Here is a 22130-nt window from a genome sequence, read left to right as displayed (position 1 = left end):
TGTGATCCCGGAAGACCCCTCCCCAGCCGAGGAGGCTGGCGTCCATGGTCAGGACATGCCAGTTGAGGGGCAGAAAGGAACGACCCCCTCGTGGAAGAGGGGACCGGAGCCACCAAAGCCGGAGAAAGCCGGATCTTGCAGTGGAGAGACAAGGGGGACTTGTCCTACTGAGACAGGATGGCCCATTGGAGACGACGGCAGCGGAATTGCGCAAAGGGCACTGCCTCCATGGCGGTGTGAGGTGGTTTTTTGCGCCCCCGTAGATCCATGCGTCCACTCCTCCCCCAGCTCTCCGAACATTTCCGAAGCTAGAACTGGGGGAGGGCAGAGCAAGGGGAAGGAGATAGTTCATGCCCCCTCCCTGACCTCGGCTGGACGCAGATCTCTACGGCACGCCCCCTCCCTGAGGACATAGATCTCCACGACAGGTCCCCCTCAAATGGGGACATACTGCACGGGCTACAGGCTAAAGGGGGACAAAGGAGGACATACTGTACGGGCTAAAGACTGCACAAGCTAAAGGGGGACATACTGAGCTCTATGTGTAAAGGGGGACATTTAGCCCATACAGTATGTCCCCCTTTAGCCCGTACAGTATGTCCCCTTTAGCCTGTGCAGTATGTCCCCCTTTAGCCCGTACAGTATGTCCCCCTTTAGCCCGTGCAGTATGTCCCCCTTTAGCCCGTACAGTATGTCCCCCTTTAGCCCGTACAGTATGTCCCCCTTTAGCCCGTACGGTATGTCCTCCTTTAGCCCGTGCAGTATGTCCTCCTTTAGCCCGTACAGTATGTCCCCCTTTAGCCCGTACAGTATGTCCCCCTTTAGCCCGTACAGTATGTCCCCCTTTAGCCCGTGCAGTATGTCCCCCTTTAGCCCGTACAGGATGTCCCCCTTTAGCCTGTACAGTATGTCCCCCTTTAGCCTGTGCAGTATGTCCCCCTTTAGCCTGTACAGTATGTCCCCCTTTAGCCCGTACAGTATGTCCCCCTTTAGCCCGTGCAGTATGTCCCCCTTTAGCCTGTACAGTATGTCCCCCTTTAGCCCGTGCAGTATGTCCCCCTTTAGCCTGTACAGTATGTCCCCCTTTAGCCTGTACAGTATGTCCCCCTTTAGCCCGTGCAGTATGTCCCCCTTTAGCCTGTACAGTATGTCCCCCTTTAGCCTGTACAGTATGTCCCCTTTAGCCCGTGCAGTATGTCCTCCTTTAGCCCGTGCAGTATGTCCCCTTTAGCCCGTACAGTATGTCCCCCTTTAGCCCGTGCAGTATGTCCCCCTTTAGCCTGTGCAGTATGTCCCCCTTTAGCCTGTACAGTATGTCCCCTTTAGCCCGTACAGTATGTCCCCCTTTAGCCCGTGCAGTATGTCCCCCTTTAGCCTGTACAGTATGTCCCCTTTAGCCTGTGCAGTATGTCCCCCTTTAGCCTGTACAGTGTGTCCCCCTTTAGCCCATGCAGTATGTCCCCCTTTACACATAGAGCTCATTGGGAGCACTGCTCTATGTCCTCACAGCGGCACCATCTTCCCCAAAACGGACATGCAGGTGCGGATAGGAAATGGGCCCGGCGCCCGAAGGGAGTGGACCCCCGACAGGAGTTCCTGGAGTTTGTCCTCCGGCAGGGAGACACGAGCAGCCGCTGTGTCGAAGTGGATCCCCAGAAAAAACAGGGACTGGGATGGGGACATGTGGGTATTCTCATGGTTGACAATCCAACCGAACCTGCAGAGGGTCTGGACGGTGATGCTGAGGCTGGCCCGATTCTGCTCCAAGGAGGGCGCCTTGATGAGCAGGTCGTCCAGGTACGGTGGAACCGAGATGACCCCGAGAGTGGAGAAGAGCCACCACTGCCGCCAACCTCTTGGTAAAGACGCGGGGCGCAGTAGCCAGCCAGAAAGGTAGGGCGACAAATTGGAAATGCCCACGGGGACAGCGAACCTGAGGAAGCGGTGGTGGGCCGGGAAGATAGGAATGTGTAAGTAAGCATCCCGGATGTCCACAGAGGAGAGGAACTCCCCTTGATCCATTGAAGCCACAACCGACCTGAGAGACTCCATCCGAAAATGCCTGAGGCGCACGAGTCGGTTCAAGAGTTTGAGGTTGAGGATCGGACGAACCGAGCCGTCCTTCTTGGGGACCACGAAGAGGTTCGAGTAGAACCCCGAGAAGTGGTCCTGAGGAGGGACCGGAACAATCATACCTTGGGAAAGAAGATTGCAGAGGGCCACCTGAAAAGCTGCCACCAGAGCTGGGGACCGAGGGCGGGACCAGAAAAAAACTATCCCGGGGCATAGAAGTGAACTCTATGCGATAACTCTGGGAAACTACCTCCTGAACCCAGGAATCCTGGACATGAGCTAGCCAAACCGAGGAGGGCTTGCTGGTCCCCGACTTGGGAGGGGGCGGTGAGAACGAGGTCCCGACTTCCAAGAGGGCCGAGACTTGAAGGACGGAGCCCTCTTGTCCTGAGAGGCCTGGGGCCTATCCGTGCGGCCTGAGAAGCGGGAAGGGTGAAAGGATGGAATTCCCCCTGCGTCCCCGAACCGTGCGGCTGATTTTGGGGCAAGAGAGAACTTTTTCCCCCCGTGGCCTCCGAGATGATTTCATCAAGGCGCTTCCCGAACAAACGAGACCCCTGAAACGGAAGTTCAATGAGAGAGCGTTTAGAGGCCACATCAGAATTCCAAGCCTTAAGCCACATGGAGCGCCTGAGGGCCACCAAGTTGCCCAAGGCCGCGCAGCGTGCCGACTCCATGGAAGCCCAACAGAGGTATTCACCAGCGTGGGCGACCTGCTGTGCCAAAGCCGCCATATTGCTGGAGGAAGTCCCATCCAAGATGCCCTGGTGTAGCTCGCCTGCCCAAATCGCCAGGGCTTGGGACACCCAGGTGGAGGCAAAAGCCGGGGACATGACCGAGCCTGCCGCCTCAAAGGTGAATTTCGCCAGGTTCTCTATACGCTTGTCCGAAGGGTCCTTAAAGGAAGCTGCATCAGCAAGCGGCAAGGTAGTCGATTTAGACACAGCGGCAGGGTAGTCGATTTAGACACAGCCTAGACACAGAGGGATCCACTGTAGGAGGAGAGGACCACTTAGATACTAGCTCCTGCGGAAAGGGAAAAAGAGCTCGAAGCTTCTTAGACCCAGAAAAGCGCCGCTCCAGATGTTTCCAGGCCACTTCCAACAGTTCTTCGAATTCCAAGTGGGAGCTGAAAACTTGGGGGGTCCGAGGAGCTCGGCAGAAGGAGACTTCAGGGGCAGCCCCAGAAGTGTCTGGGTCCTTCAGGTGGAAGGTGTCTCTTACAGCTGACACCAGGCTCTCCACCATATCTGACATGTGGGGAGTCACTTCCGAGTCAGAGGGGGGGTCCGAATCAGAGTGCCGCAGCTCACCAGGAGACTGTGAGCGCTCCGGGGGGGGTCCTGGAGCGGGCAGAGGCTGATCGGGATCGGGGAGACCGGGAGCGGACATCAGGCGACTTAGAGCGGTGATGTCTGGAGGAGGTGGAATGAGAACGGGAACTCCGATGGGAAGGCCCCAGGCGGCCCGACTCGGGGGAGGACTCCGAGGGAGGTCGCCCCGAGCGGTCGCGGGAGGACCGTAGGGGATGGCGGGAGCTACTCGCCCTCGGCACCCCGGCGGAAGAGCGCAAAGAGGATTGCCCCAGGGTCTTGGTCAGGTCAGAAATAGACCGGGAGAGGGAAGCTACCCCTTCCGGAGCGGAATCAGACCGTCCGCAGTCTAAAGGACCGCCCTGGGCGGTAGCTGGGGGGCGCAGGGATGCGCAGAGCGAGCAGGTGGGTTCGGAGGAACCACCTGGCATTTTAGTCTTACAGCCTGAGCAGGCATAGTAAGTGACCAGCGCAGTAGCAGACTGCCGGGTAGGGGGGGGGGTCGGACATTAGGAAGCACAAGTAGGTCAGACAATCCAGAGACAAGGAGTAATCTCACCCAGGTGCCTGTGTCCGGGGAGGATCCTGGAAACAGCTGGAGGAACTGCAGCGGTGCCCGAGTCTCAGCGGGACGGAAGCAGAATGCTGGCAGAGGGAAGCACTGGAGCACGCTGAGCATCGCCCCCCCCCCCCCCCCCCCCGTGAGGAAGGGGAGGAGAAAATGACCCCCACAGCGCGCGCAAGCCGCAAGACCACCTCATAGGGTGCCTCCAGAAACACAGCCCCCCGTGCTGCGCACGCTCCTAGGTGATAGGAGGAAGGAGCGCGCGCAAAAAGCAGAGAGGCCAAGGGGGCGGGGCTTGGAGGGCCGGAGAGAGTGGGAGGGGCTAAGTGCAGGAGGAGATGAAAAATTGACCCCCAATATACTTACCCCAGGAGACCTCAATACTCACCCTGAGCGACCTCCGTGCCAGGCATCTGCGACCAGCTGGTGCCGCCTGACTTTAGCCGCCATGGCGAACAGGGGCGAATGGGGGACCCGGACCCTAGGTCACCACCAGGCGCTGACTGCTGGCAAGGAGGGGTTAACGGCCCTTCCATGATGCACCGTGCCCCTAGCTCGCATGTGGGGGATCGATACTTGCATCCTTTCTTGGTGAAAAATCCGTAAATTTGATGAAAAATGTGAAAATTTAGCATTTTTCTAACTTTGAAGCTTTCTGCTTGTAAGGAAAATGGATATTACGAATACATTTTTTTTTTGGTTCACATATACAATATGTCTACTTTATGTTTGCATTATAAAATTTACGCGTTTTTACTTTTGGAAGACACCAGAGGGCTTCAACGGTCAGCAGCAATTTTCCGATTTTTCACAAAATTTTCAAACTGTATTTTTCAGGGACCAGTTCAGGTTTGAAGTGGATTTGAAGGGTCTTCATATTATAAATACCCCATAAATGACCCCATTATAAAAACTACACCCCCCCCCCCCAAGTATTCAAAATGACATTCAGTCAGCGTTTTAACCCTTTAGGTGTTTCACACGAATAGCAGCAAAGTGAAGGAGAAAATTCACAATCTTCATTTTTTACACTCACATGTTCTTGTAGACCCAATTTTTGAATTTTTACAAGGGGTAAAAGGACAAAAATTTTTACTTGTATTTGTAGCCCAATTTCTCTCGAGTAAGCACATACCTCATATGTCTATGTAAAGTGTTCGGCGGGCGCAGTAGAGGGCTCAGAAGGGAAGGAGTGACAAGGGGATTTTGGAGAGTACGTTTTCTGAAATGGTTTTGGGGGGGCATGTTGCATTTAGGAAGCCCTTATGGTGCCAGAACAGCAAAAAAAAAAACACATGGCATACCATTTTGGAAACTAGACCCATCGGGGAATGTAACATGGGATAAAGTGAGCCTTTATACCCCACAGGTGTTTCACGACTTTTGCAAATATAAAAAAAATATAATAATTTTTACCTAAAATGCTTGTTTTCCCAAAAATTAAAATTTTTTAAAAAGGGTAATAGCAGAAAATACCCCTAAAAATTTGAAGCCCAATTTCTCCCGATTCAGAAAACACCCCATATGGGGGTGAAAAGTGCTCTGCTGGCGCACTACAGGTCTCGGAAGAGAAGGAGTCACATTTGGCTTTTTGAAAGCAAATTTTGCTCTGGGGGCATGCCGCATTTAGGAAGCCCCTATGGTGCCAGGACAACAAAAAAAAAAAACACATGGCATACCATTTTGGAAACTAGACCCCTCGGGGAACGTAACAAGGGGTTAAGTGAACCCCACAGGTGTTTCACGACTTTTGCATATGTAAAAAAAAAAAAATAATTTTTTTACCTAAAATGCTTGTTTTCCCAAAAATTTTACATTTTTAAAAAGGGTAAAAGCAGAAAATACCCCCCAAAATTTGTAACACAATTTCTCCCGAGTACGGCGATACCCCATATGTGACCCTTAACTGTTGCCTTGAAATACGACAGGGCTCCAAAGTGAGAGCGCCATGCGCATTTGAGGCCTAAATTAGGGATTGCATAGGGGTGGACATAGGGGTATTCTATGCCAGTGATTCCCAAACAGGGTGCCTCCAGCTGTTGCAAAACTCCCAGCATGCCTGAACAGTCAACGGCTGTCCGACAATACTGGGAGTTGTTGTTTTGCAACAGCTGGAGGCTCCGTTTTGGAAACAGTGGTGTACCAGACGCTTTCATTTTTATTGTGGAGGGGAGGGGGGCTGTGTAGGGGTATGTGTATATGTAGTGTTTTTTACTTTTTTATTTTTTGTTAGTGTAGTGTAGTGTTTTTAGGGTACAGTCGCATGGGCGGGGGTTCACAGTAGTTTCTCGCTGGCAGTTTGAGCTGCGGCAGAAAATTTGCGGCAGCTCAAACTTGCAGCCAGATACTTACTGTAATCCTCCGCCCATGTGAGTGTACCCTGTACATTCACATTGGGGGGGGGGGGACATCCAGCTGTTGCAAAACTACAACTCCCAGCATGCGCTGACAGACTGTACATGCTGAGAGTTTTAGTTTTGCAACAGCTGTAGGCACACTGGTTATGTATCACTGAGTTTGTGACCTAACTCAGTGTTTCACAACCAGTGTGCCTCCAGCTGTTGCAAAACTACAACTCCCAGCATGTACGGTGCATGGTGTACATTGACTGCTGAGAGTTGGAGTTTGCAAAAGCTGGAGGCACACCGGTCGTGAAACACTGAGTTAGGTAAAAAAAAAACTCTAAGTTTCACAACCAGTGTGCCTTCAGCTGTTGCAAAACTACAACTCAGCAGTCACAGACAGCCAACGGGCATGCTGGGAGTTGTAGTTATGCAACCAGCAGATGCACCACTACAACTCCCAGCATGCACTTTAGCTGTTTTTGCAAGCTGGGAGTTGTAGTTATACAACAGCTGAAGGTACACTTTTCCATAGAAAAAATGTGCCTCCAGCTGTTGCAAAACCATAAGTCCCAGCATGCCCATAAGGGAATGCTGGGAGTTGTGGTGGTCTGCCCCCTGCTGTTGCATAACTACAGATCCCAGCATGCCCTTTTTGCATGCTGGGAGCTGTTGCTAAGCAACAGCAGGAGGCTGTCACTCACCTCCAATGATCCAGTCGCATGAGGTCAGTCCCTCGTCGTCGCCGCCGCCGCTGCTCCTGGTGCCCCGATCCCAACATTGACGCCGGGGATCGGGGTCCCCAGCACCTGGGGTGCACGTCCCGCACCCGCTCACGTCCTCCGGAAGAGGGGCGGAGCGGGTGCGGGAGTGACACCCGCAGCAGGTGCCCTGATTCGTCGGCCGGTAATCCGGCCGACGAATCAGGGCGATCGTGAGGTGGCACCAGTGCCACCTCACCTCTGCAGGCTCTGGCTGTTCGGGGCCGTCAGAGACGGCCCCGAACAGCCAGTAATTCCGGGTCACTGGAGACCCAATTGACCAGGAATCGCCGCAGATCGCTGGACTGAATTGTCCAGCGATCTGCGGCGATCGCCGACATGGGGGGGCATGATGACCCCCCTGGGCGATATGCCGGGATGCCTGCTGAACGATTTCAGCAGGCATCCGGCTCCGGTCCCCAACCGGCTAGCTGTGGGGACCGGAATTCCCACGGGCGTATGGATACGCCCTCGGTCCTTAAGGACTCGAAATGCAGGGCGTATCCATATGCCCTATGTCCTGAAGAGGTTAAAAGATCGAAAAAACTGAGAAATAAATAATATTGTATGTTTTATTGATATTATTTTTCATCTACTCTATTTGTTTAAGCCCAATCTACATTTGAAATAGCAAGTAGGAATGTTCTTCATCCATGATGCCATGTTTCTTTTCCCACAGTAATTTACACCTTGACGATCCATGCCGTATTTCATCTAGGCATTAATTCATGCAGCTACATTTTTTGAGGCTTTTTTCTGTCCTGAATATGTATTTTTATTTTATATATAGGACAGTTGGTGTATTTTTTCTGTAACTTTTTCAATGGTCTGTCTTTACTAACAATTTTCACATTGGTAGAGATTATTACTGGATTGTTTGGTTGCGTTTTTTCTGCAACCCATTTATTGATAAGATCTCTCTACCACAGTTTGATATTATGTGAACGCTTTTAGACAACTACTTAATTTCAACACAATGTGCATTATACTAAGGTATTTATACTCATATATCTTTGTATCTGTTTTTATCATAAGTTTTTCCACTGTTCATTTCACATCGTAAATTGTGAGTGGGAGGCATCTGTCAATCCTGCACTGCAGGTGTCAATTCACAGGTGTGCATTTTTTTGACGAGCATCCTCCCCCTTATAAGGATAGCATGGCAGTCTTGCCTCTGTATGAGTAAGGCTGGGTGCCACCGGCCAAAACGCATCACCATGTTATAATAAAACGCACGAACTGCTTTGAATATACCGCGCTGGACTTCTATTCTTCATTGTTGGATTCTGTATTTTTTCGGTATTTTTAACAGAAAAAATAGCAGTCTGCAGTCCTATTTATGTTGTTAATGAAATCTTATGAGTCCATTAGATCCATCAGTATTTTTTTTAAACTGATCTGACATAGCTGTCATTGCACTTGTCATAAGCAGAAACCATGATGCTAATGTGAACAGAACTTTACGTACATAAAAAAAACACCTATTGATACATAATTAGTCATTTCAAAAATATCTCTTTATTACTCTCTTTGTCTTTATTTCATTGCAGGAGTTACAACTGTATTAGCTATGACAACCATTTTGATGGGGTCTCGGTCCAGTTTTCCTACTACCAATTGTTTCATAAAAGCAATTGATGTGTACCTTGGTATTTGCTTCAGTTTTGTTTTTGGAGCTTTACTAGAATATGCAATTACCCATTATTGTGCTGAAAAACAAGGTTCTGTTAAAGAAAAAGAAAGAAAGGTAAGATAACAGAAGTATGCTTTGTCGTTTATGTACAAAATATACGATATTAATTGGTTCCAGGAGGACCATTGTATGTTGAAACCATTGTATGTTAAGTACATATCTTTATGGTAAAATGGTAATTGGTTCTGGGATGACCATTGTATGTTGAGTGTGTGTAGGTACATATGATTAAAATGATACCCAACTTATATAAGTTTTATTTTGTTTTACTTCTGTTAAAAAAATAACAGCTTGCATGAAAATTAGTTTGTTTAAAAATGTCCTCCTCTGACCCCTATAACTTTTATATACTGGGCCATATGAGGGCTAATTTTTTGTGCTTTAGTATGTAGTTTTTATCTGTACCATTTTTGTTTTGATCGGTACCATTTTTGTTTGCGCTGGGCTGGAAGTCAGCCGGTCTCATCACCATTGCAAGAGTGCGTGCTGCTGTGTATCTTTACATGAAGACTCAGAACCGGACACCAGCTGGAGGGTTATAAGGCGAACCCCCGCTGGTTGAGGACTTCAGGCTAAAAAGGATATATACCCATACGGTTTATTCCATTTTTGATTGAGAGGGCATCTTACAGCATTGGGTGAAATTATGAGCAGTTTTTGACTGTCTGATATTTATATTATACTAACTGAATACCCAGCGTTGCCCGGTTTTTCCTTCCTCATCCTTGTTGGGGAGGCAAATCAACAAAGGAGGAAGCTTTTGACTCCATATCCTGTCCTCATATATCGTTGTCATATCCCAACCCCATATCCCGTCCTCATACCCCGAACTCCTATCCCGACATCCTATTCCATCCTCCTATCCCGACCTCCTATCTCGACCTTCTATCTCAACCTTCTATCTCGACCTCCTATCTCGACCTCCTATCTCGACCTCCTATCCCGACCTCCTATCACGACTTCCTATCCCGTCCTCCTATCCCGTCCTCCTATCTCGTCCTCCTATCCCGACCTGCTATCTCGACCTCCTATCCCGTCCTCCTATCCCGACCTCCTATCCCGTCCTCCTATCCCGTTCTCCTATTCCGACCTCCTTTCTCGACCTCCTTTCTTGACCTCCTATCCCGTCCTCATATCCCGACCTCCTATCCCGTCCTTATATCCCGACCTCCTATGCCGTCCTCCTATCTCGACCTCCTATGCCGTCCTCCTATCTCGACCTCCTATCTCATCCTCCTATCCCGTCCTCCTTTCTCGACCTCCTATCTCGACCTCCTAACTCGACCTCCTATCTCGACCTCCTTGTCAGGATTCGGCAGGCTGGAGGTGGATCCTCTGTGTCAGTGAGGGATTGGCGTGGACCGTACCGGTGGACCAGCTCTAAGTTGCTACTGGTATTCACCAGAGCCCGCCGCAAAGCGGGATGGTCTTGCTGCGTCGGTAGCAACCAGGTCGTGTCCACCGGTAGCGGCTCAACCTCACTGACTGCTGAGACTGGCGCGGTACAGAAGGACAAGGCAAGAGCAAGGTCGGACGTAGCAGAAGGTCAGGGCAGGCAGCAAGGGTCGTAGTCAGGGGCAACAGCAGAAGGTCTGGAACACAGGCTTGGAACATACACAAAACGCTTTCACTGGCACAAGGCAACAAGATCCGGCCATACCAGGAAGGGGAAGTGGGTTTTTATAATGAGGACACAGGTGAAGGTACTGATTGGGCCAGGCGCCAATCAATGGCACACTGGCCCTTTAAATCTCAGAGAGCCGGCGCGCGCGCCCTAGGGAGCGGGGCCGCGTGCGCCGGGACTGAGCGGACGGAGGACAGGGCAGGTGAAGAGACTGGGATGCGAGCCGCGGGCGCGTCCCGCTACGCGGGTCGCATCCCCGCCGGAGACAGTAGTGCAGCGCTCCCGGTCAGCGGATCGGGGCGCTGTACAGGGAGGTGAACGCTGCGAGCGCCCCGGGGAGGAGCAGGGACCCGGAGCACTCGGCATAACAGTACCCCCCCCTTAGGTCTCCCCCTCTTTTTATCTGCTTGTCCCTTCATACAAGACAAGGCCAGTGGAAGCGACTCTTGAGTCTCCTTCCAGATAACGTAGAAGTCCTGGGTTACTTCATCTGCGGCAGGAACTCCAGAAGAAGTGGGAATGGGGAGGGGGGGCAGAGTGTGAAACTTGCCACGGGGCAGAGTGGTACCAGGAAGGAGGCTATGAGGAGGTAAGATCTCTGCTTGCTTTTTGCAGAAAAGATCAGAAAAGCCCTGGTAAGCCTTGGGAGGGCCCGGTAAAGGTGGAACCTCAGGGGTTAGACAAGTGGGAGCAGATGTGAGGCATCGTTTGTGACAAGAAGGACCCCAATTTTTGATCTCCCCGGTGGTCCAGTCGAGGGTGGGAGCACGACGTTGGAGCCACGGCAGGCAGAGAAGAACTTCAGAGGTGCAGTTAGGCAGAACGAAAAATTTAATTTTTTCATGGTGAAGTCCAATGCTCATGGGCAGGGGTTCAGTGCGGTAGCGCACAGTGCAGTCCAATTTTTCTCCGTTAACAGAAGAGATAGAGAGCGGTTTGACAAGACGGGTTACTGGGATGCTGAACCTATTAACAAAAGAGGCCAAAATAAAATTTCCTGCAGAACCAGAGTCCAAGAAGGCCACAGCTGAGAAGGAGGAGTTGGCGGAAGGAGAAATCCGCACAGGCACAGTGAGACGTGGAGAAGCAGAATTCACACCAAGAGACGCCACTACCACGTGAACAGGGTGCGTACGTGCGTTTCCCAGACGCGGGGGACGAATAGGGCAGTCCACTAGGAAATGTTCGGCACTTGCGCAGTACAGGCATAAATTTTCATCTCTGCGACGAGACCTCTCTTCATGGGTCAGGCGAGACCGATCCACTTGCATAGCTTCCTCGGCGGGAGGCACAGGGGTAGATTGCAAAGGATTCTGGGAGAGAGGTGCCCAGAGATCAAGGTCCTTTTCCTGGCGGAGCTCCTGGTGTCTTTCAGAAAAACGCATGTCGATGCGGGTTGCCAAATGGATAAGTTCAGACAGGTTAGCAGGAATTTCTCGTGCGGCCAGTACATCTTTGATGTTGCTGGATAAGCCTTTCTTGAAGGTCGCGCAGAGGGCCTCATTGTTTCAGGATAGCTCTGAGGCGAGGGTACGAAACTGGATGGCGTATTCGCCTACGGAAGAACTCCCTTGGACGAGGTTCAGCAAAGCAGTCTTGGCTGAGAAGGCCCGAGCTGGCTCCTCAAAGACATTACAAACTTCAGCGAAGAAGGACTGGATTGTAGCAGTGGCGGGATCGTTGCGGTCCCAGAGCAGTGTGGCCCATGACAAGGCCTTTCAGTGGGGAATAGGTCCGACATCATCTCCAAGTGCAAGGAACACTGGGACAAGAAGCCAATTTAGCACAACTTAGAGTTCCCAACGAATTTGTCAGGTAGGGACAAGTGGAGTCTGGAGGTGGCAACTTGCTGAGGAGGAGAAGCAGGAGCTGGCGGAGGAGATGGTTTCTGCTGTAGAGGCAGAAGCTGCTGTAGCATGGTGATCAACTGCGACAGCTGCTGTCCTTGTTGGGCGATCTGTTGGGATTGCTGAGCGACCACCGTGGATAGGTCAGCGAGACTTGGCAGCGGCACTTCAGCGGGATCCATGGCCGGATCTACTGTCAGGATTCGGCAGGCTGGAGGTGGATCCTCTGTGTCAGTGAGGGATTGGCGTGGACCGGTTTTAAGTTGCTACTGGTATTCACCAGAGCCCGCCGCAAAGCGGGATGGTCTTGCTGCGGCGGTAGCAACCAGGTCGTGTCCACCGGTAGCGGCTCAACCTCACTGACTGCTGAGACTGGCGCGGTACAGAAGGACAAGGCAAGAGCAAGGTCGGACGTAGCAGAAGGTCAGGGCAGGCAGCAAGGGTCGTAGTCAGGGGCAACAGCAGAAGGTCTAGAACACAGGCTTGGAACATACACAAAACGCTTTCACTGGCACAAGGCAACAAGATCCGGCCATACCAGGAAGGGGAAGTGGGTTTTTATAATGAGGACACAGGTGCAGGTACTGATTGGGCCAAAAAATATCTCAGAAAGCCGACGCGCGCGTGCACTAGGGACGTAGCGGACGGAGCAGGTGAGGAGACTAGGATGCGAGCCGTGGGCGCGTCCCGCTACGCGGGTTGCATCCCCGCCGGAGACAGTAGTGCAGCGCTCCCGGTCAGTGGATCTGACTGGGGCGCTGCACGGAGGTGAACGCCGCGAGCGCTCCGGGGAGGAGCAGAGACCCGGAGCGCTCGGCGTAACACTCCTATCCCGTTCTCCTATCCCGACCTCCTATCCCGACCATCCCGTCCTCCTATCTTGACCTCCTATCTCAACCTCCTATCTCGACCTCCCATTCTGTCCTCATATCCCGACCTGTAATATGTGTACCAGGTATTGAAATATCTCCAGCCGTACGGAAGTTATGTGGGAACATACATTTCCCATTGATTTGCATGGGACATTAAACAAAAACCCCGACCCTCACAAATGGGGGTAGTTAAGGGTTAAATTAACTGTCCTTTATTTTAAGTGGAAATATACGTAACATGTGACCAAGTATTATCGAAATATCTCCAGCCGTTTGGAAGTTGTGCAGTAACATATATTTCCCATTGACTTGTATGGGACTTTAAACATAAACCCCGCCCCTGGCAAATGGGGGTGAGTAAGGGTTAAATCACCTATTCTATGTTTGTTTAAAGAAAGAAAACGGTCCAGCACTGGTTTGCAGGTAAAAACAGCTTCTTCTTTATTGGGTCAACTCCGACAAGACAAATAAGCCGACGCATTTCGGACCTACACTCGGTCCTTAGTCATGGCGCTGCTGATCAGGCCCGTGCACAGGTGCAGAGAGGAGGTGAGCTGTGGCTCTGATTCATTCATCCTATGTTTGTTGTTGACATATAAGTAACATGTGTGCCAAGTTTCATGTTAATATCTTTAGCTGTTTGGAAGTTTTTGTGGAACATACATACACACACACACACACACACACGTTGAGTTTTATATATATAGATATGGGTCACTGTACTCTTTGTTAATCTTATTAACCCCTTACGTTCTGGAAACTCCCCTGATGAAGTCACTTAAATAGGCGACAGAAACGCGTTGGATGAACTAGTCACCAGTAATGGATGACTAAGGGAGTGATTATGTGTATTTGAGTTGCAATCAATAATACTCAAATATAATTGGGAGGTGCTTCTTGTGTTAGAAACATAGAAACATAGAATGTGTCAGCAGATAAGAACCATTTGGCCCATCTAGTCTGCTTAATAATCTGAATACTATGAATAGTCCCTGGCCCTATCTTACATGAAGGATAGCCTTATGCTTATCCCATGCATGTTTAAACTCCTTCACTGTATTTGCAGCGACCACTTCTGCAGGAAGGCTATTCCATGCATCCACTACTCTCTCAGTAAAGTAATACTTCCTCATATTACTTTTAAACCTTTGCCCCTCTAATTTAAAACTATGTCCTCTTGTGGTAGTTTTTCTTCTTTTAAATATGCTCTCCTCCTTTACCATGTTGATTCCCTTTATGTATTTAAATGTCTCTATCATATCCCCTCTGTCTCTTCTTTCTTCCAAGCTGTACATGTTAAGGTCCTTTAACCTTTCCTGGTACGTTTTATCCTGCAATCCATGTACTAGTTTAGTAGCTCTTCTTTGAACTCTCTCTAGAGTATCTATATCCTTCTGGAGATATGGCCTCCAGTACTGCGCACAATATTCCAATTGAGGTCTCACCAGTGTTCTGTACAGCGGCATGAGCACGTCTCTCTTTCTACTGCTTATACCTCTCCCTATACATCCAAGCATTCTGCTAGCATTTCCTGCTGCTCTATTACATTGTCTTCCTACCTTTAAGTCTTCTGAAATAATTACTCCTAAATCCCTCTACTCAGATAATGAGGTCAGGGCTGTGTCAAATAATCTATATTCTGTCTGAGGGTTTTTACGCCCCAGGTGCATTATCTTGCACTTATCCACATTAAATTTCAGTTGCCAGAGTTCTGACCATTCTTCTAGTTTGCCTAAATCCTTTTCCATTTGGCGGATCCCTCCAGGAACATCAACCCTGTTACATATCTTTGTGTCATCAGCAAAAAGACATACCTTACCATCGAGACCTTCTGTAATACTGCTAATGAAGATATTAAACAATATTGGTCCCAGTACAGATCCCTGAGGTATCCCACTGGTGACAAGACCTTGCTCTGAATATTCTCCATTGACCACAACCCTCTGTTGTCTGTTACACTGCCTAATTGACTCAACAATATTGGAGTCCAAGCTCAATGACTGTAGTTTATTGATAAGTCTTCTATGTGGGACAGTGTCAAAAGCCTTACTAAAATCTAGATATGCGATGTCTACTGCCCCTCCGCCATCTCTTATTTTAGTCACCCAGTCAAAAAAATCAATAAGATTTGTTTGACATGATCTCCCTGAAGTAAACCCATGTTGTTTTTCATCTTTCAATGTTCCACAATCCTATACTTTAGTAGGGTTTCCATTAATTTCCCCACTATTGATGTCAGACTTACTGGCCTATAGTTGCTTGATTCCTCCTTACTAGGGATCGGCCGATTATCGGTATGGCCGATATTATCGGCCGATAATCACGATTTTGGGCATTATCGGTATCGGCAATTACCTTGCCGATAAGCCCATAATGCCCCTGCCTCTCTAATGGAGGTCCTTTTCCTTCTTTTTCTTCTGTAAAAACTGAACAGAAGTATTCATTAAGGCAGTTGGCTAGCCCCTTATTCTCTTCTACATACCTTCCTTCCTTTGTTTTTAATTTAGTTATTCCTTGTTTTGATTTCCTTTTTTCATTTATATATCTGAAGAATGTCTTACCCCCTTTTTTAACAGACTGTGCTAGTTTTTCTTCTGCCCGTATTTTAGAAGTTCTTATAACTTGCTTGGCCTCTTTCTGCCCAGTCTTGTAGATTTCCCTATCTTCATTGCTCTGTGTTGTTTTATAATTACTAAATGCTAATTTTTGTTTTTTATGATTTTGGACACTTCTGCTGAGTACCATAGTGGTCTCTTCCTTTTTCTGCTTTTACTGACAAGTTTAGTGCAATTTTCTGTTGCCTTCAATAAAGAGTCTTTTAAGTAGTCCCATTTCTCCTGAACTCCATGTAATTTGTTCCAGTCTGATAGGGACTCATTTATGACTAATCTCATTTTTGAAAAATCTGTTTTTCTAAAATCTAAAACTTTTTTTTTTGTGTGGTGTGACTCCTTCACTGTTCTTATATTAAACCACACTGATTGGTGATCACCAGATCCCAAGCTTTCGCCAACAATAACACCATATACCAAATCCCCATTTGTGAATACCAAATCCAAAATGGCCTCCTTCCGCGTTGGCTCCTCAACCACTTGTTGTAGAGATAACCCCAGTAGGGAATTTAGAATATCTGTACTCCTGGCAGAACTTGCTATTTTGGTTTTCCAGTTTATATCCGGAAGATTGAAGTCTCCCATAATGATAACTTCTCCTTTCATTGTCATTTTAGATATTTCTTCAACTAGTAGATCATCTACTTCTTTAACTTGACCATGTGGTCTGTATATCACACCTACACGAGTTACTGCATGATTACCAAATTGCAACATAACCCAAACTGACTCTGTGGTTGCCTCACTAACTTGTATAAGTTTAGATTTTATGCTACCTTTCACATATAGGGCCACTCCTCCTCCTTTCTTGCCTTCTCTGTCTCTTCTGTATAAAGAGTACCCTGGTATGGATATGTCCCAGTCATTCCTTTCATTAAACCATGTCTCAGTAACAGCCACTAAATCTACATTCTCAGATGCCATTATTGACCCAAGTTCATTGATTTTATTACCTAGACTGCGGGCATTTGTAGACAGGACTCTGAGCTTGTCCTTTCTTAACTTCTGGGCTACTGACATGTTCTGGCATTGTTTCAGGGGGCAATTGGACTCATGGATTTTCACTCTTTTGCCCCCCCCCCCCTTTCTAGTTTAAATACTCCTTTGCAAATTCTTGGAATTGTTGAGTACTCAATGTTGAGTACATTTGTTCCTTTGAGAGAAAGATGCAAACCATCTTTTTTGTACAGTTCCTTTCTATTCCAAGTAGAGCTATCATGAGACTCAAAGCCAAATCCTTGCTCTTGACACCATTTACTAAGCCATAAGTTGAACTCTTTAATGTGCCTCTGCCTATCATGCTGAACGTTATGCACAGGCAGAACTTCAGAAAATGAAACAGTGGATGCAAAATCCTGTACATCATTACCAAGCGTGATAAAAGATTCCTTCACCTCTGAAACTTCATTGCAAGCCAGGTCATTTGTCCCTAGATGGACAAGAACATCAACTTACCCTTCCTGCTTTGCTTGCTTAACAATATTAAGAATACGTCTTCTATCTCTTCTAGCAGTAGCTCCCGGGAGACATCTCACAAAACCATTTTCCTTAAGCTCCACACTTCTTATGATTGAATCACCCAGCAACAGCTGCTTCCTTTTAGATTTTACTTTATCTTTTTTGTCCTTGGCTTCAGTCTTGTATAGATTAGACATAGGGGTCGATAGTTCCACACCTTCTGGGCTTGAGCCAATATCCATGTTGCCCTTACATTCTGAAAGTGCAGCAAATGAATTACGGAGAACCACAGACTGTGGGATATGTCTTCTTTCCACAACTCTAAGTCTTCCCGAACCAACAGTAACCCATCTGCCATTTCTAGGGGTCCTCTGTGGCAGTTTAATTGCAGCAACCCCAGTCTGAGTTTATTTAACAGATAATTTAAACCTCTCAGATTTCAAAAATGCTATTTCCTGCTGCAGTAAGGAGAACTGTCTACAGATCTGACAGCACCCAAACCTCCTAAGAGTGGAACCTGAAATAAATGCACAATTCATGCACAGAACCAAGTCTGCCATTTTAAATAGGAGAAAAATTAAAAAAATTAAAATAAATAAAATCTTACCTTTTTGTTTTTTAGAGTGTAGCCACCTCCAACCAACCTCCTGACTATCTCCTGCAATATCTCTCCAATGTACTTAGAAACAGCAGCACTTGTATACAGCATCTAATGAATGTGTGTTAACATTATAGCACTCCCATATACAATTCTTAACAGCTCTTCTTTCTGGTCTCTTAAACAAAATACAAGCACAATACTCACACCATTGTTGCTTTTAGTATTTTAATTATAGAAATAAAAGTTATATTTTAAGCACCTCTTTTCACTGATGTTGGTCAGCTGGTGATTTATATTGTTTTCATTCAAGGAGGATTTATAAAATCGGTCTTGTACAGGACCATACTTGCTGTGTACAACTGGTATAACTGGAACAAGGCCAGATAATATTTCCTGGTCTCTGACTTCATGTAGTGGTCATGAGGCCTTGTGGAGTCAATGTCATTTTGTCCTTTTATTTAGTTATTTCCCTTCTTCTTCTGTATTATAATTTATTATTATACAACATTTTTTTTTATCATATATAGCATCTATTGTAATATTATTGTATTTATGGACTATGGACTTTACCCTCTGTCTATCTTGCAAGTCTTCCTGAACTGCATGTTATTCATGTGTGTATTCATGATGCACTATTTTTGCTTTATCAGCCGCATCATGACCCCTACACTATGAAGTCCGAGACAAGGAAATATTATCTGGCTTTGTTCCGGTTATATCTCGTACATTGTGATTGCGAGTAAGCCCAGCATGAATATTAACACTAATTGAGCCCAATTAAATTTTCTATACTGCCATTATTCTATGATCTTCAATGGTTGTCACATGATGACCACTAATAGTTAAATTACATTTATATTTTCTAGCACATTTATTTATCATATATTTTTGAGAAGCACCATCTACTAGGGGTCTAATATGGCCCAGTTTAATCTCAGGTACATATATATATATTATTTATACCTATCTGTCATACTCAAGTGCTGTGGTCTATATCAGAGTTAGTTATACTCCCTCTTTGTTTTATTACAGGTCACTTATTGGAAATGTGCATTATCACATAATATCTAATATCTGTGTCTTTTATATCCTACTGAGTTATGCTCTTAGGTTCTATACTTTATTGTGTTATCTCTATATAATTGTTGTGTTATTGTATACAACGCCAGTGCATTTTGTACTATTGACCTTTGTACATTTAGCGCTGTTTAACTAACACTATACTACTGACCCCATATAATAACATCTACTGGTGCTTCTCTCAACTAACATCTATACTCTTTTGTGACATCTTTGTCATTAACTAACATCCTTGTCATTGACTGACAATTACGGCCAATATCTGTGACTACACATATGACAGTGACTGCTGTCTCTCTATTCATCGTGCTGAAAATCTTTCATCTTTTTATTACTTAGTTTTTTGCTTTTGTGTATTTTTTATGTACTTTATCAATTGTATGTCAACATTGTTTGGTGTCCCTACTTCTCCTCCATCCCTGATGAACCCACTGACAACACCTGGGAGAAACGCGTTGGAACATGGAGCATGAGAAATGTGTCACATTGAGTTACCATTAATGTGTATATATATATATATATATATATATATATATATATATATATATATATCCTAATGGTCTCACCCACCAATCCTTTCCCTTATCCCTATCCACACTTAGATTGAGACTAGCAAATTGTTAGGCAGGGGTTAGCAATTGTCAGGTATTCACCCTCCCTATCAGGAGCCATTGTCAATCCTGTGATTTATTGTGTTTTACTTTTTTGTAATTTTATACGAATCTAGTAAAAGTTATATTTTATATATCTTTTCCTCATTGGTTGAATTCTTCTATATTGTGATTCTAAATATGTTTCACCAAGGGCAGTAACATCTATATCTCCATCCCTTGAGGTAGTGACCATTATCTTTTGCACTCCTCTTAATAAATTTGTGGTTACTTCTGGAAAAAATCATAACTACATGTATGAAAATTTATATGTTTAAAATTGTCATCTTCTGACCCCTATAACGTTTTCATTTTTCCACATACAGGGCGGTATGAGGGCTCATTTTTGTGCTGTGATCTGAAGTTTTTAGCGGTACCATTTTGTATTGATTGGACTTTTTGATCGCTTTTTGTTCATTTTTTCATTATATAAAAAGCGACCAAAAATATGCTATTTTGGACTTTGGAATTTTTTTGTGCATACGCAATTGAACTTTATATTTTTAGGTTCAGACATTTACGTACGCAGCAATACCACATATGTTTATTTTTATTTACACAGTTTTTTTTTAAATGGGAAAAGGGGGTTATTCAAAATTTTATTAGGGGAGGGGTTAAATTATCTTTATTTACTTTTTTTTTGCAATGGCATAGCCCCCATAGGGGACTATAACATGCATTACATTGATCTCTCATACTTTTCAATGCTATGCCATAGCATGGCATTGATCACTGTCTGGCATTAACCGTGGGTCCTGGTTGCTTATAGCAATTGGGACCCACCGGGTATGATGCGCACTCACCTGCTGAGCGCACGTCACACCTCGGGTGCCGCAGATGGACGTTAATGAACGTCCATTTGTGGCAAGGGGTTAAAGGGGTACTCCAGTGGAAATTTCTTTCTTTATTTTTATTTTTTTCAGATCAACTGGTGCCAGAAAGTTAAACAGATTTGTAAATTCTACTGAAAAATCTTAATTATTCCAGTACTTATCAGCTGCTGTATGCTCCAGAGGAAGTAGAGTATTTCTTTTCATTCTGACCACAGTACTCTCTGCTGACACCTCTGTCCATGTTGGGAACTGTCCAGCGCAGGAGAAGTTTGCTATGGGGATTTGCTCCTACTTTAGACAGTTCCTGACACGGAGGTGGCAACAGAGAGCACTGTGGTCAGACAGAAAAGAACAGCTGAACTTTCTCTGTAGTATACAGCAGATAAGTACTGGAAGGATTAAGATTTTTTTAATAGAAGTAATTTACACATCTCTTTAAAGTGTACCTGTCTCCTCCAGTAAATTTTTGGGGCTAAACTTTCCTGTGTGCACATGGACTATTTCTGGCCACTATATAAAAAAGGTTTTGCCTGGAATACCCCTTTAAGGGTTTTGTATATGTCCCTAATTTCAGTACTCCTCCAATCCCTGTCAGGCACTGCCTATATAACACTGCTCCACCCATTCCCTGATGCCTAAACAACATTGTAGTTTAATACAGCGAACGTTCCTGTCTACATTGTTCCTGTGTTCAGACCTAAGCCTGTTTCCTGACAGTCTCTGCCTGATCCTCCTGTACCTTGTTGCCCTCATGTGTACGATCTGGACTGTCGACCACATCTCTGTATTTTGAGCTAGCAAACACCACCTACTCGGCTCTGCTAAAACACCAACTTAGCTCTGCTACATCTCAGACTGTTTGCTTCGTTATTACCATCTACAGCATTAGCTCATCCCTCCTGCCAGTATCCCTGGTTCCGGCACTAAGGCATTCTGGCCTGCCTGGCCAGCTGCCACTTAACCGGGACCACTCTTAAGGTAGTGACCTGGTATCTCCCCTATATCTGGCCAGTAGGGGAGGGGGATAAAGGGTGAAAACCAGGGGAACAATTATAAGAAAATGTAGTATTGTTACCTGGTAGGAGAATAAAAAAAAAATGTTTTTGTAAATTTCTTACATTCACTTGTACTTTTGATCTACTAAGGGTTTGTTAAACAGAGTCATCCAGAAAAAAATGAATTTGCATTGTGGCATGAATTGGTAATAATCTTATAGGAGTGACAGACCTGGCAATGCTCATAATCTGTTTCTATTCACTACAAGGACACCACTGGGACTTGAGCTGCTGCATGGGCATTGCATGTGATTGGCTAAGTGCATTAATTACTGTATTTTTTTTTTTTAGTTAGACTAACTGCATTTCTATATATGTTACTTTGGTATGTGTCTTTACTGTCTACTACAGTTTTTTTAATAGCTATTTTGCTCTGTTCTAGGTTGCACCTGAAGAATGTGAAGATAACACTGTCATCCTAGTCAACAATAATTCTAAAGAAATAAGCACAAATGAAGATAATAATGAAAATAATATATTAAAATCAAAAACTAATGAAAGTCATTTCAGAATGGATTTAGCCTTTTGTTTGAAAATAAGGGAAGGGTTGGACATCAGTTTCTTCACTGTGAAGAATGCTGAAAATATTGATTATTACTCCAGAGTGGCTTTTCCTCTAGTATTTTTAATTGTCAATGTATTCTACTGGTCATATTACCTCTATACATAAAAGGAAGCATCCATATTCTTAAACAATATGCCATTACATATGTGTGACAATAATATGGCTTTAGCTATATATACACTGCTC

At 46.1% G+C, this 22130-nt stretch overlaps 1 protein-coding gene across 1 annotated transcript in view; it reads left to right on the top strand.

Annotated features, from left to right (window-relative positions):
* The window catches only part of LOC130367070 (gamma-aminobutyric acid receptor subunit pi-like), a 75616-nt gene extending 53733 nt beyond the window's left edge, over positions 1-21883 (top strand). The window contains exons 7-8 of the mRNA XM_056569450.1: positions 8605-8801; positions 21762-21883. Coding sequence (XP_056425425.1) covers positions 8605-8622 — 18 coding nt within the window. The 3' untranslated portion in view covers positions 8623-8801; positions 21762-21883. The remainder of the gene's footprint in view (positions 1-8604; positions 8802-21761) is intronic.
* The last annotated feature ends 247 nt before the right edge of the window (positions 21884-22130 follow it).

This window comes from Hyla sarda, chromosome 4 (assembly GCF_029499605.1).
Source record: "Hyla sarda isolate aHylSar1 chromosome 4, aHylSar1.hap1, whole genome shotgun sequence".
Taxonomy (NCBI): Eukaryota; Metazoa; Chordata; class Amphibia; order Anura; family Hylidae; genus Hyla; species Hyla sarda.
Note: the sequence above shows the minus strand (reverse complement) of the source record. Positions and strands in the feature narration are given on the sequence as shown.